This window comes from Chionomys nivalis, chromosome 22 (assembly GCF_950005125.1).
Source record: "Chionomys nivalis chromosome 22, mChiNiv1.1, whole genome shotgun sequence".
NCBI classification, from domain to species: domain Eukaryota; kingdom Metazoa; phylum Chordata; class Mammalia; order Rodentia; family Cricetidae; genus Chionomys; species Chionomys nivalis.
This window is the reverse complement of record NC_080107.1, coordinates 15,692,299-15,704,468: the sequence shown is the minus strand read 5'-3', so window position 1 is coordinate 15,704,468 and position 12,170 is coordinate 15,692,299. Positions and strand designations below refer to the sequence as shown.

The window sequence follows — 12,170 nt, the reverse complement described above, 5'->3', positions numbered from 1 at the left end:
TCTGGATCGAACATCTGGTTTGCACATCTGGATCGAACATCTGGATTGCACATCTGGATCGAACATCTGGATTGCACATCTGGATCGCACATCTGGATCGCGCATCTGGATCGAACATCTGGATCGAACATCTGAAAATTAAAGTTCATTGTTAGAATCAGAAGTTTGAGTATGAGAAAGCATAGCAGAGACTTCTTACTTAGAGGAGACAGGAACTTGTACCATTAGAGAAGTCTCTGCTATGCTTTCTCAAAATCCTCAGAACAGGTGTGGATTGAAGGCTGGAATCTCCCTGAAAGTTTATTTGTATGATTCTTGCATGGTCAGTCAGAGTTTGTGAAAAGTCTGTTGGTTTTAGATTATTCCCCCACAATATGAAAACCAAGTAACCCAAGAGTCTAATAAAATATAGTTCATATTAATTCTCTCATGAATAATAAAAATAAATAAATATTTATTACAAACAAAAAAGAATCCTCAAAGCAAGATGCATTAATGTAGAATTATTATTTGTATTTGATGCTATTTGTTTTATTTCTTTCTTATACTTAAAACTATCGAGGAGAGCAACACTGTTCTGTCAGGGACAGAAATTAAAGAGATATGCACAGCCATGTGACTATTACTCCACTACCCAATTTTTTTTTTCCATTCAAAAATTTACACTTCCTGCTGCCCCCTCCTAAAGAGAGGGCAGGGAACCTTGCCCTGTGGGAAGTTCAAGGCCCTCTCTGCTACATCCAGGCCTAGGAAGCTTTGCATTCAAATAGACTAGAGTCCCAAAAAGCCAGTACATGCAGTAGAAACAAGTACCCAGTGCTTTTATCAATGGCTTCTCAGTCAGCTCCCATTGTCAGCCACATTCAGAGAATCCAGTTTGATCGCATGCTTATTCAGTCCCGGTCCAGCTGGATTTGATGAGCTCCCATTAAAACGGCACACTGCCTCAGTGGGTGGACCAACCCCTTAAGGTACAGACTTCCTTGCTCATCTTCTCCCTCCTTCTGCTCTTCAACTGGACCTTGGGAGCCCAGTCCATTGCTCTGCTGAGGGTCTCTGTCTCTATCTCCATCCATCGCCGGACAAAGATTCTATGGTGATATTCGAGATAATCATCAGTGTGATAGCAGGGCAAGGCCAGTTCAGGCACCCTCTGCTCTGCTGCCCAAGGGCCTAGCTGGGGCCACAACCCAATTTTTAAATAGTGTTGAGAGTTAGCAGAACACTTTTCAAAAGAAAGAAATGGAGGAACACTAAGGATTAAAGGACTAAACAGAGGTGAGGGTAGGGTATGGGAAGATTTTGCTTCTTTTAGGGGAAGATCCTGTATTACAGTTGTCTCAAGCCTCTTATATGAATGAGATGAAATTCTCATATAAATATTCCCATTCTTAAGTGCTGGGAAAAATCTCACGTTAAAGTTTTTTTTTTTTTTTTGAAAATAAGAGTGGAAAAGATACTTAAATAAATGAAGAGAATAAATCTTGGGATTCACAAACAACCACAAGATTAACCATAAGTAAAAGAATGTTTTCATTAAAGCAGCACCCAGAAATCTAGGTTAAGTTTAAAATAATTATAATTTAATTTTATAATGTTCTTAATACTAGTGAGATATATTTTCTATAAATTTGATATTTTATATTTTACTGAAGTATAAATGAATTTATAAGTGTTTAAGATAATTACACTTTGATAAGAGAAATATAATTTTAAAGATATTTTGCTTTGATAAGAATACTATAAAACTTAGGGAATATCAGCTTATTTGGAACATGGAGTATTTTTGCTCAGTTCTTCTAGAGTTTTGATGTTCATAGGGATCTCTGATCTTCCAGCTTCAGCACATGACAAGCATTACAGAAGTTACTCAAATCTTTTCAATTTCGCTTCCCACAGACAGATCAATCACTACTCTAAGTGCAACTCAAGAGTGACAGAGAATCGAGCTAAGGGAAGCATGTTTGCTCTCTTGTTTGCATATAACTATCAATTATTCAACTTCTTCTGTTGTGTTCGTGAGGTGCTGCTTCAGCAGAATTCTCTTCTGCTCTGGCTGATGGATAATCCCCTCCACCCAGGAGAGAGATTGCTATGACTTCTACATCTCATTTTGCTTGTGTTATGGATTCATGAGGCTTACAACATTGGAAGATTTGAGCTTTTCTGTTGGAGGAAATATTTTGTCTATATCCATCAGTCAGGTTGGGTGTTTTATGATACCATTTAGTGCCTATAATTGTGTTTAACAGAGTGATCATGGCAAATATTATTACCATTACAGAGGTTCCTAGCAATCTTTTGAAACCATCTTGCATTCTATTATATTATTTCTAAGGTTGAAATAATAACCCAATATAACATCTATTATTTCTACTGTATATTACATGAAAATCATTAAAAATACTGGATGCTCTAAAGCCTACATCCAGTAACTGATGGAAGCAGATGCAGTGATCTACAACCAAGCACTGACTGGGAGCTTAGTTGAAGAGAGGGAAGAGGGATCCTAGGAGCAAGGAAGGTCAAGGTCATGATTGGGAAAACTACAGAGACAGCTGACCAAAGCGAGTGGGAGCTCACAGACTCTGGAATAACAGTTGGGGAGTCTTTCATGGGAATGAACTAAACCTTCTGAATGTGGGTGACAGTTACCTGGCTTGATCTGTTGCAGGGACCCTTGGCTGTGGTACCAAGACATACATGGGGTGCATTAACTGGCATTTTGGAGTCCATACCCCATGATGGGATACCTGGCGCAGCCTTGAGACAGGAGGGAGGAGCTTGGTCCTGCCTCAACTTAGTGTACCAGACTTTGTAGACTCTGCAAAGGTCTGCCTTACCTTATCTGAGGAGAGGAGGGTGGAGAGCGGGCTGGGGGTAGATGGGACGGTGGGAGAAGGGGAGAGAGGGGGAACTGGGGCTAGTATGTAAAATTAAAAAAAAATCAATAAAAATTACTCACAGTTAAAATGCTCACAGTTAAAATAAAATACAGTGGTTTGTATTAATTATATAGCTAAATTTTAGAACAAATATCCACATTTTAGAAATGCTTTAAACTTCTGTAAATGTCCATGTGTTCTGACTTTAACATATAAGTTCAACTTACAAATCACAAAAACCCTACATTTGAAATATTTGTATATACAGCACATTGCTAAATATTCATTCTTTACAGCAGAAGGCATGAAACTCTTCTGGGAATATATTTATCATTGCCATTATTGAACATGTATGCTGGCTATGTTGTGGTTCTGCCCAATGTACAAGTAGCCGGGACTCCAAAAATCCTTGGTAGCTCATGGACCGCTGCCCTAGCACCTCTACTGAGCTAAGTTTTTGACTCTGCATTGTCAGGAACAGCCTTAATGGCTTCATGGGAATTGTCTTATCCTACCCTTCCTACCGTGTGTGAAGTAGCACCCTCTCGTATTTTCAGTGCGAACAGAGGTCCACATAGGTAACGTATCCAGGACCATGGTTTCTTTTGAATCTATATATGGCTCGGAAGGCACACACACTATTACCTGTCATGCACGCCATGCAGCTTCTCAATGTTGGGACAAGAAGAACAAGCGTACATTAGTGTTGTGTAGCTAAATGTTTGCCTTTGGTCACTTCTTGTCTCAATTTCTTCCCCCTATACAAACTCTCTTGTGGACCTGAATGAATTATTTTGGAATGCCACACTTCTCTTCCTCAACTTTTGCATCTAGAAGTCATTACAATGAAGCTGTCTGTGTTGCAAAGACAAGAAAAGGACGCCGGGTGGTGGTGGCACACGCCTTTAATCCCAGCACTCGGGAGGCAGAGGCAGGCGGATCTCTGTGAGTTCGAGGCCAGCCTGGTTTACAAGAGCTAGTTCCAGGAAGGACAGGAACCAAAAGCTATAGAGAAACCCTGTCTCAAAAATCAAAAAAAAAAAAAAAAAAAAAGTAACAAAGAAAAAAATACTAACAATTATTAGGGATGCATGAATTTACCCTGAAGTGTACTGAGACACAAAATAAATATGACATCATTTCATTTTTAGAGACTTTTATTTTAGATTCTATGAACAGTTTTAAGTCTCAATTATAACTACAATGTAATGTTGATAAACTGAAACATTTTGAGCATTCGTGGGTCTATGGGTTTTGTAAACAGCATTCATATATGCATGGTTACTTATTCATGTGCTGGGAGCAGTTCTTGATTGTTTTCATCAGGAAACTAATGACATAGTGAAAACATATACTGAAAAGTTGATGGCTCTACACATAAGTTCTAAACTGACCATCCTTATTTAACCGCCCCCTCTTCATCACTTCAATTAATGTTTATTGAATTTGCTATTGTGGACGGCTTTATTTACATATGTGTTTAATTTCCACTCTTATAAAACTATCAAAATTCTATAAAACCATGCTAAATATTTATGACCACAAGATGTGACAATTTGAATTTTGAAATAGCTCACAGATTTCTTTTACTATTTGCAGTGAGAAGAGAAAAATTAGTTAAATGAGATTCTCCTGTTTTCACCCAAATTATGTGGATGGATATGTGTTCACATATGCTTTCTTTTATTTAATGCTAATCTATATCTTCATTTATATAGTCAGCATTTTTTTTTTTTTTTTTTTTTTTTTGGTTTTTCGAGACAGGGTTTCTCTGTGGTTTTGGAGCCTGTCCTGGAACTAGCTCTTGTAGTCCAGGCTGGACTCGAACTCACAGAGATTCACCTGCCTCTGCCTCCCAAGTGCTGGGATTAAAGGCGTGCGCCACCACGGCCCGGCTTTATAGTCAGCATTCTATGTCAATAGGTTAAATAATTTTAGTGGATATATGACTAGAAGCTCCAGTGGGATGACATTTTGTAATTAGGACAAACACTAGCCAATACGAAAAGGGGTGTAGGCTTGCTTTAAGCTTTTACTAAATGTTACCCTATTGTCAAATACCATTTTTAGACCGGGCAGTGATGGCGCATGCCATTAATCTCAGCACTCAGGAGGCAGAAGAAGGCAGATCTCCCTTAGCTCAAGGCCAGTCTGGTCTACAGAGTGAGTTCTAGGACAGCCAGGGCTACCGGGAGAAATCCTGTCTAACAAAAATACCATTTTTAATGGATACTATGTAATAAGTAGTGATTTGAAAGATAAACATATTTGTATGTATAAAACTTAATATCACATTTAAAATTATATAGTTCAGAAAGAAATATGTTCAGCACGAAGTAGAAAAAAGAGAAACTTTAGAACTGTTATTTTTTGCAATGCTAAAAAAAAGTGTATTGAGGAACCAGTTGCCAATATATTAAATTTACATAAAAATCAACCTCAGTAAAAACATTAATAGCAAATAACAGGTAATCTATACCAAACATCTGCACATACTATATCCATAAAAATATTTACAATGTAGTTATTTTTTAATGGGCGCAAAATAATGAGAAACTGATTTCAACTGTTAAACAAGCTAATTTCTTAATTGAATGTATTAAAGCTTGTTACAAATGAAAGGTTTTGTGTGGCTCCCCAAATTAAGCTGACCAAACCTATTCTAGCAGCTTAACAGATGCACAGAGCTCTATATTGCTGAGCTGAGCACAGTTTGGAATCTTCTGTAGAAATTAAAAAGTTGGCCCCCAAACTAGGCTAAATGGTTAAGCATAGATGCAGAGAGCTGTCAGTCTTAACTTCTCAGGTCCCTTAGACAAATGGGTGTAACGAGACTCTTCTATAGGACACTGTACAACGCACCACAGTGGACAGCATTCTGAGCAAGCCTGTATATCTTTCTCCTTGTTCTTATAGCTTTGCTTCTTCACTCCCTCCTTGCATTCCTCATTCTTTATCTTTGTCTCTTCATGTCTCTAGTAGTGTTTAAACTTTTCTTTTTAACTGGGCAAGAAATAAAGAATATATGTTTTGATTACTTATACCAACACTTGTGTTACCTTTGAATTTCAAAAGCAATTTGATGAAGTATGTTTTAGGCAGTTACTTCAAAGTTTCTCTCAGAATCGTCTACTTTTACTCAGCTCTGTTTTCTCTGCACAGATAATGTGTTGGAAGAATGATTTCATCTTCTTAGAGTAAAATCATGAGAGAAAGAATCAGTCATTTATGCTTACCAAGTGCTTCAAAAACAGAAAGTAGATGTCCAGTCCTTTGTAGGGTAGTTACAATCAGCTCAAAATGAACGGGCTTCCAAAATGATAAGCCTGGGCTATTTTACTGCTCAATGTAAAGTATATTTCATATCACAGATTAGAATATTAAGGAGGAAGTGCCAACTATGTTATTTACAGATGAAATAAGAGAGGACCAGAGGTTTACTTCCACAATTAGGGAAATTAGTGATGATAAAGCAAGCTGCTGAGACTCTCTCTGTGGATGCTGGTTCATTCATACTGCACACCTGGTGGGCAGGTAGTAAAAGCCTGGTGTTCCTTGTAACTTGGGAAGCTGCCAAACACATTAAGGATTGTATTTAAGAGATGCAGTACATACTGTGTTCCGGTCATCTGCTCAAACAAGTGCTAGGGTATCAAGTAGCTAATTGCATTTCATTAAAAGAAAACATTATATTTGCTCAGAGGTAAAATATGACAGACCAAAATGGCATAAGAAGATAAATGTGACAACTGGCATTCAGAGTTCAGTCATTAGCTGTCTTACTGGGCAAGCTGGATGAAATAAATGTAAGTAAATGGAACTTTGCGGAATATTTTTTCTGTTAACAGTCTTTGTGTTTTATATTATGAAATGTGATATATTTCTCAAGGTCCGTAGTTATTGTACATACAATGTGGGATGTAAGAAAGACAGGTTAACTGTTTTCAGTGAACCTAAAGTTCGAGCTCAGTGACTGAGGTGGGAGAATCAAGTGAGCACAAAATTCTGCAGATGTCATCATAAATCAAAGTGAATGCTAATCTATGCCAATGCAAGTGATTTCTTAAATAAGTAGCCTACATATGCTTCAAACCCATGACATCTTATAGATCCCTATAATTGCTTTTGATGCAATGTAGGGTAAGTTTGAGCACCTCAAAATATAAACTGAACTCTAGTTATGGGTAAAGAGTCTGACTCCCTAATAATAAGATGTTTTGACAAAAACTTTCGTTACTAATTCCCATTACTGTTACAAGTAATTTCATTTCAAACCAAAGGCAAAATACTTGTACTGAATTCACAATCATAACTAATCCCGTTTGTATTTGTGTCTGTGTGTATGTTTGCGTCTGTACATGAATTTCAATATTTAGATGGGGTACACACTTAAGTCGAAGCTAGAGAAAAGATATGGAGACAAAATGGTCTCCATGGTTTTGGGACTTGTTAAATGATTAAATCACCCTTAATTGTAGTAATGATTATTCCCTACGGAGTTACGCTCATAATTCTTATAGAATCCTTTACCAATGCAAAAATAGCCATGTGCCAATGCTGCCTGCCTGACGCTCATTGGATCAGAACTAGGGGCTGGGCTGTCTTTGAGAATGTTTGGATAAAAAGAGTTTGGCATAGAGCTCCGTGAAAGAGTCTTATTAACACCAGTTAATAACCTTCACAGGCTGTAAACACATGAGGCTCTATTCCCCGCTTTCTTTCCCATCTTTGCCTTTGTCTTCCTTTTCTGTTTTGTCTGTCTCATATTTCTCTTGATCTGGCTTAGTGACACTGTCATATGAAGGTGGAGAGACGGCAGAGGCAGTTGCGTCTGTCTTTTCTGGACTTGAGTTCTCAATAACGTTATCAAAAACTATATCTTCTTTATTGGGCAAGTCATCATCCCTGTCTCCATCTTTCATGTATATACTTGATATATTCTTGACGTTTTGCCGAAGGCGGTACCTTCTGTAAGCGCGCTGAATGATAGTAGCAGATACTTCCTCTTGTTTTCGTTTTAGTGTGGTTGTGATGGGTTCATAGGACACTTTAGAAGGATTTGCGGACATAAACCTTTCTTCCATCTGTGAACGAAGAGAATCCATCTCTCCACTCTCACCCAAAACCCTCTTTGTAAAAGCAAATAAGATGTCCAGGCAGTGGATGCGGTCTCCGCTCACCATGGGCAGATCCATGGCAATGAGCTGGACTTTGTTTGGCTTTGCGATGAGAAGGGGAGGATCCAGGGCAGCCGCAAAGTCGGAGAGCTTGCAGAACTCTATGAACTGAGTGGCATCGGGGTCGAACTTCTCCCAGACCTCATAGAACATCTCAAAGTCGTCCTCACTTAGGGGTTCAGTACTTTCTTCTGTGGCAACGCTGAAGTTCTCCAGGATGACAGCGATGTACATGTTCACCACAACCAGGAAGGATATGATGATGTAGCTGACAAAGTAGAAAATCCCCACAGATGGGTTCCCACAGTCCCCTTCCACTGAACTTCCTGGGTGAATTTTTTTGGGATCACAGTCGGGAGGTGCACTATTGAGGATGGGGGCCAGCAGTCCATCCCAGCCTGCCGAGGTGGTGATTTGGAATAAGCAGATCATGCTGTTGCCAAAGGTCTCAAAGTTGAACATGTCGTTAATGCCAGCTTCTTTTTTAACATAGGCAAAGTTGGACATCCCAAAGATGGCGTAGATGAACATGACCAGGAAAAGCAGGAGGCCGATGTTGAACAGCGCAGGAAGGGACATCATCAGAGCGAAGAGCAGCGTGCGGATGCCCTTGGCGCCTTTGATCAGACGTAGGATTCGGCCAATCCTGGCCAGGCGGATGACTCGGAACAGGGTAGGGGACACAAAGTACTTCTCTATCATGTTGGCGAGAAACATTCCTATGTGGGAGGGGAAAAAATAAACGGAAATTTTAGATACTTATGTTGGACAATATCATGAATTTAAATAGCTTCGTCTTCCATCTTACAAATTCAAAATTTCTGTCCTATCTTGAATTCAGTATTTTAGCAAATAACTGCTTGTGACATTTTTCCATCTTAACCAAATTCATGAACACACTCCTCTCTATTTTTGTCTATAAGATGTTTTTCATTCTCTTGAGACTAAAGTGTATCATGAATAGAAAGGATTATGCATCCTCGTGCTCAAAAATCTATTTCCAGGACTCAGAATGGAGTTAAGTGCTAGAGCCAGCCATAAACTGATTCTAAAAGATGGGAAAAAAGGGAGGGGAATAATTAAATAAAAATTTAAAAATCATACAAATTTTCTAACTTTTTTTATTTTTTTAAATCGGGTCTGACCATGTAAGCCTTGCTCTTGGCTGGACTGAATACTGCTGTGTTGATCAGGCTGGCCTGGAACTCAAAGAGATCTGCCAACCTTTGCCTCCCCAGTGCTGTGATTAACCGGGACACCACTCCAGCTGCCCCACGTTTTAAATACCGACCTTTGATTTTTATGACTGTCAGCTGAGTCAACTACTAATTGTAAAAGTCTAGCGTTTAGTTTCTCTGACTCTTTTGACCTTTGATTTTAAACACTATTATGGCTGTTATTACTGCTGTGTTTTCAGTCTGTAACCACCGTCAGATGAAAAGTTTCACTGCTAGTTTTAGGGAAATTATAAATTAATTTCATCAAACTAGTCACTGAGGCTGGAGAGTGGTCACTCAGAGGTTTGGGGCTCTTGCAGAGGACCTGAGTTTGGTTCTCAGCTCCTATATCTGGTGACTCACAACTGCCTGTAACTATAGAATTCTGATGTAGAAAATGCTTTGTTTTATGATCTTCCCCCATTCTTTCATGCTAATAATTCGCTTGAAAGTAAAACAGATCTCAAGCCTGCAGACACTGCTTTGAGTAGTGTGGACTTTATCCACAATTAAAATTTGATTAATAAATGTACTTACCTACAATGGAGAGGATCACTACCACAAAATCAAAAATGTTCCATCCCACAGTGAAGTAGTAATGTCGGAGGGAGATGAGCTTCAGCACGCACTCTCCAGTGAACAGGATAATGAAGACCACGTTGATCCAGTACAAAACATCAGTCATGTAATCACTTTGCCCTTCTTTTTCTACCATCATGGTTACCATGTTGAGGCAAATGAGGACCATGATGGTGATATCAAAAGCTTGATTTGTCACTAAGTCAAATATACATCCTTGGAATTTGTTCTGCAAAACAAACCAAAAATGACAGAGAATGCAGAATAAAATTCTCAAGTACTATCTTCATCTTAAAATATACAAAGGATCTATAAGGAGTTGGGGGAGGGAAAACATGATCAAAATTTAATGCACAAAAATTAAAGAAATTTTATAAAAAGAGTAAAATATATTACAGTTAGGAAATGAACACAAATTAATATTGCATGTGTATGCAGACATGCTTATACACACACACACACACACACACACACACACACACACACACGATATATTTACCCCTGGCCTAGGAATTGGCTTTTGTGGTTTCTTGGATCCCAGCTTCTTCATTGCATTATAGTACTTCTTCTGTTCTTCTGTCATAAAGATATCTTGACCTCCAAGGTAAAGAAACAAAAGAGAAACTCACTTAAAACCAAAATCGATGTGCAGTTCTTTCTTCTGATTAATAAAAGAGTTATATATTTAAATATAGAGATGAAATTTATTTTCACATGCCTATAATCTATACATAAGATGCCTAAAATGAATACCTATGTATAAACATGGTCATAATGTAATTCACATTTGTAGAGTACACACATGACCTTGATTATATTTTCACAGACTTACCTGTGATATTTTGGCTTATTTACTGAGGTATCATTTCCTCTGCTAGTTTTATTACTAAAATATATTACTGCTAAAATCAGGTGGATTAGGGATACTTAAAAATGCCTTTCATGCTTTTGCAGATGACTTGGATTCTCATCAGGAGTAGAGTTCTACAACAGCAACTAGCTTAATATTAATTTTCTATTATTTTATATTTATTTCCCCACATCACCATTTCATTAATTGAGAAAAGAAGTAACAGACAGTGCTAGAAATGTATGTGCAGTTCTTCACATGACAGCATCGATGTGTGTGTACACTTCAAATTTTACAGAAAATAACCATAAGACATAGATGTTTGCCTTTTGGTATTGACTTTTGTCTCATACCCACAATATCTCATTATGCATGTTAATATTAAAATGAATATTAAAATTCAAGGAAATATGACATCTGAAGCATTTGGGACTCCATAATTTTGAATGGAGGATGTTTTAGTGTAGCTGCTCTTCATCTTCCTCATAAGGATATAGTTATTAAAAAGGGTTGTCATTACTCAGAATTCATACACAGGTGTCCACATCCATGTTCAGCATCTGCTTCTGAGTTTCCCAAAACGTCAACCTACTCATGGCTTACCTACTAACCTTCAGTCTAATGCTTATGGTTATCTTTAGAAATTGAAATGTCACAGGAAAGTTTTAATGATGATGAGTATACTAACAGAGATGATGGATAGTTGGGAGAACTGGTAAAAATGGGAGTGTGCATTTCAAAAGGGTGGGTAGAGTCATAAACTGAAATTAAAATACTTGCATTTAAAATATTTAAGAGGCTACATTGAATCCTGGGTAACATGTGGGCTTTGAAGCAAAATGACTCCTTTTTGTGCTTGCAATAGTGAATTCTGTGCACTATAGGCATGCCAATGTGTGCACATATTTATCTATAGATGCCTAGCTGAAACCTGAAATACTTTTCTCTAGGAATCCTACTTCTATTTTTCCAAGAGTGTCTCTTCCTGTAGGTAGTACCAAAACCATAGTAACTCAGTTAATTTTCAATAAACCTAAGGCATAGATTCTATTCTCCTGCAGTGCCCAACAGCCGTGGTCATTCTTTGACAAACGTTCTTAATTGAATATGTTCTTTATTAACTATTGCCATGGTGGGCTATTTTAAATATTCTAAGAACTGCTCAGGTGACAGATTCAACAGGGTCTGAACTAACCTGAGTTTTCAGTCACAGATGACTTTTATGAAAGTCCAGTTTCATAATCTGTGGCTGAAATAACTCTGCATCTTGGTCTATGATGAAGCTATTCTCTAGGGTCAGACTGTACAAATGTCATATATCCTCTCTAATAAGTTAGCCAGAGTTAATTTCTCTAGATTTCACACAAGAGCCATCTTAAAAAGTATCAGACATAATAGAATCCCAATAACTCCAGTGTCCTGCATGCCTGTTACACCTTGCTTGAAATACCCAATGACATAG

The 12,170-nt window shown here is 38.0% G+C and overlaps 1 protein-coding gene and 1 long non-coding RNA gene across 5 annotated transcripts in view; one reads left to right on the top strand and one right to left on the bottom strand.

Annotated features, from left to right (window-relative positions):
- LOC130864588 (uncharacterized) overlaps positions 1-12,170 on the top strand; it is a 193,927-nt gene that overhangs the window by 26,210 nt on the left and 155,547 nt on the right. Inside the window, exon 2 of the long non-coding RNA XR_009055991.1 lies at positions 8,556-8,735. This is a non-coding gene — a long non-coding RNA (uncharacterized LOC130864588). The remainder of the gene's footprint in view (positions 1-8,555; positions 8,736-12,170) is intronic.
- Positions 7,140-12,170, bottom strand: part of Scn9a (sodium voltage-gated channel alpha subunit 9) — a 69,483-nt gene continuing 64,452 nt past the window's right edge. For all 4 annotated transcript variants that reach the window (XM_057755185.1, XM_057755187.1, XM_057755188.1 and 1 more), the window contains 3 exons: positions 10,358-10,462; positions 9,817-10,087; positions 7,140-8,781 (listed from right to left, as the gene is read on the bottom strand). In XM_057755185.1, the coding sequence (XP_057611168.1) occupies positions 7,589-8,781; positions 9,817-10,087; positions 10,358-10,462 (1,569 nt within the window). In that variant the 3' untranslated portion in view covers positions 7,140-7,588. The remainder of the gene's footprint in view (positions 8,782-9,816; positions 10,088-10,357; positions 10,463-12,170) is intronic.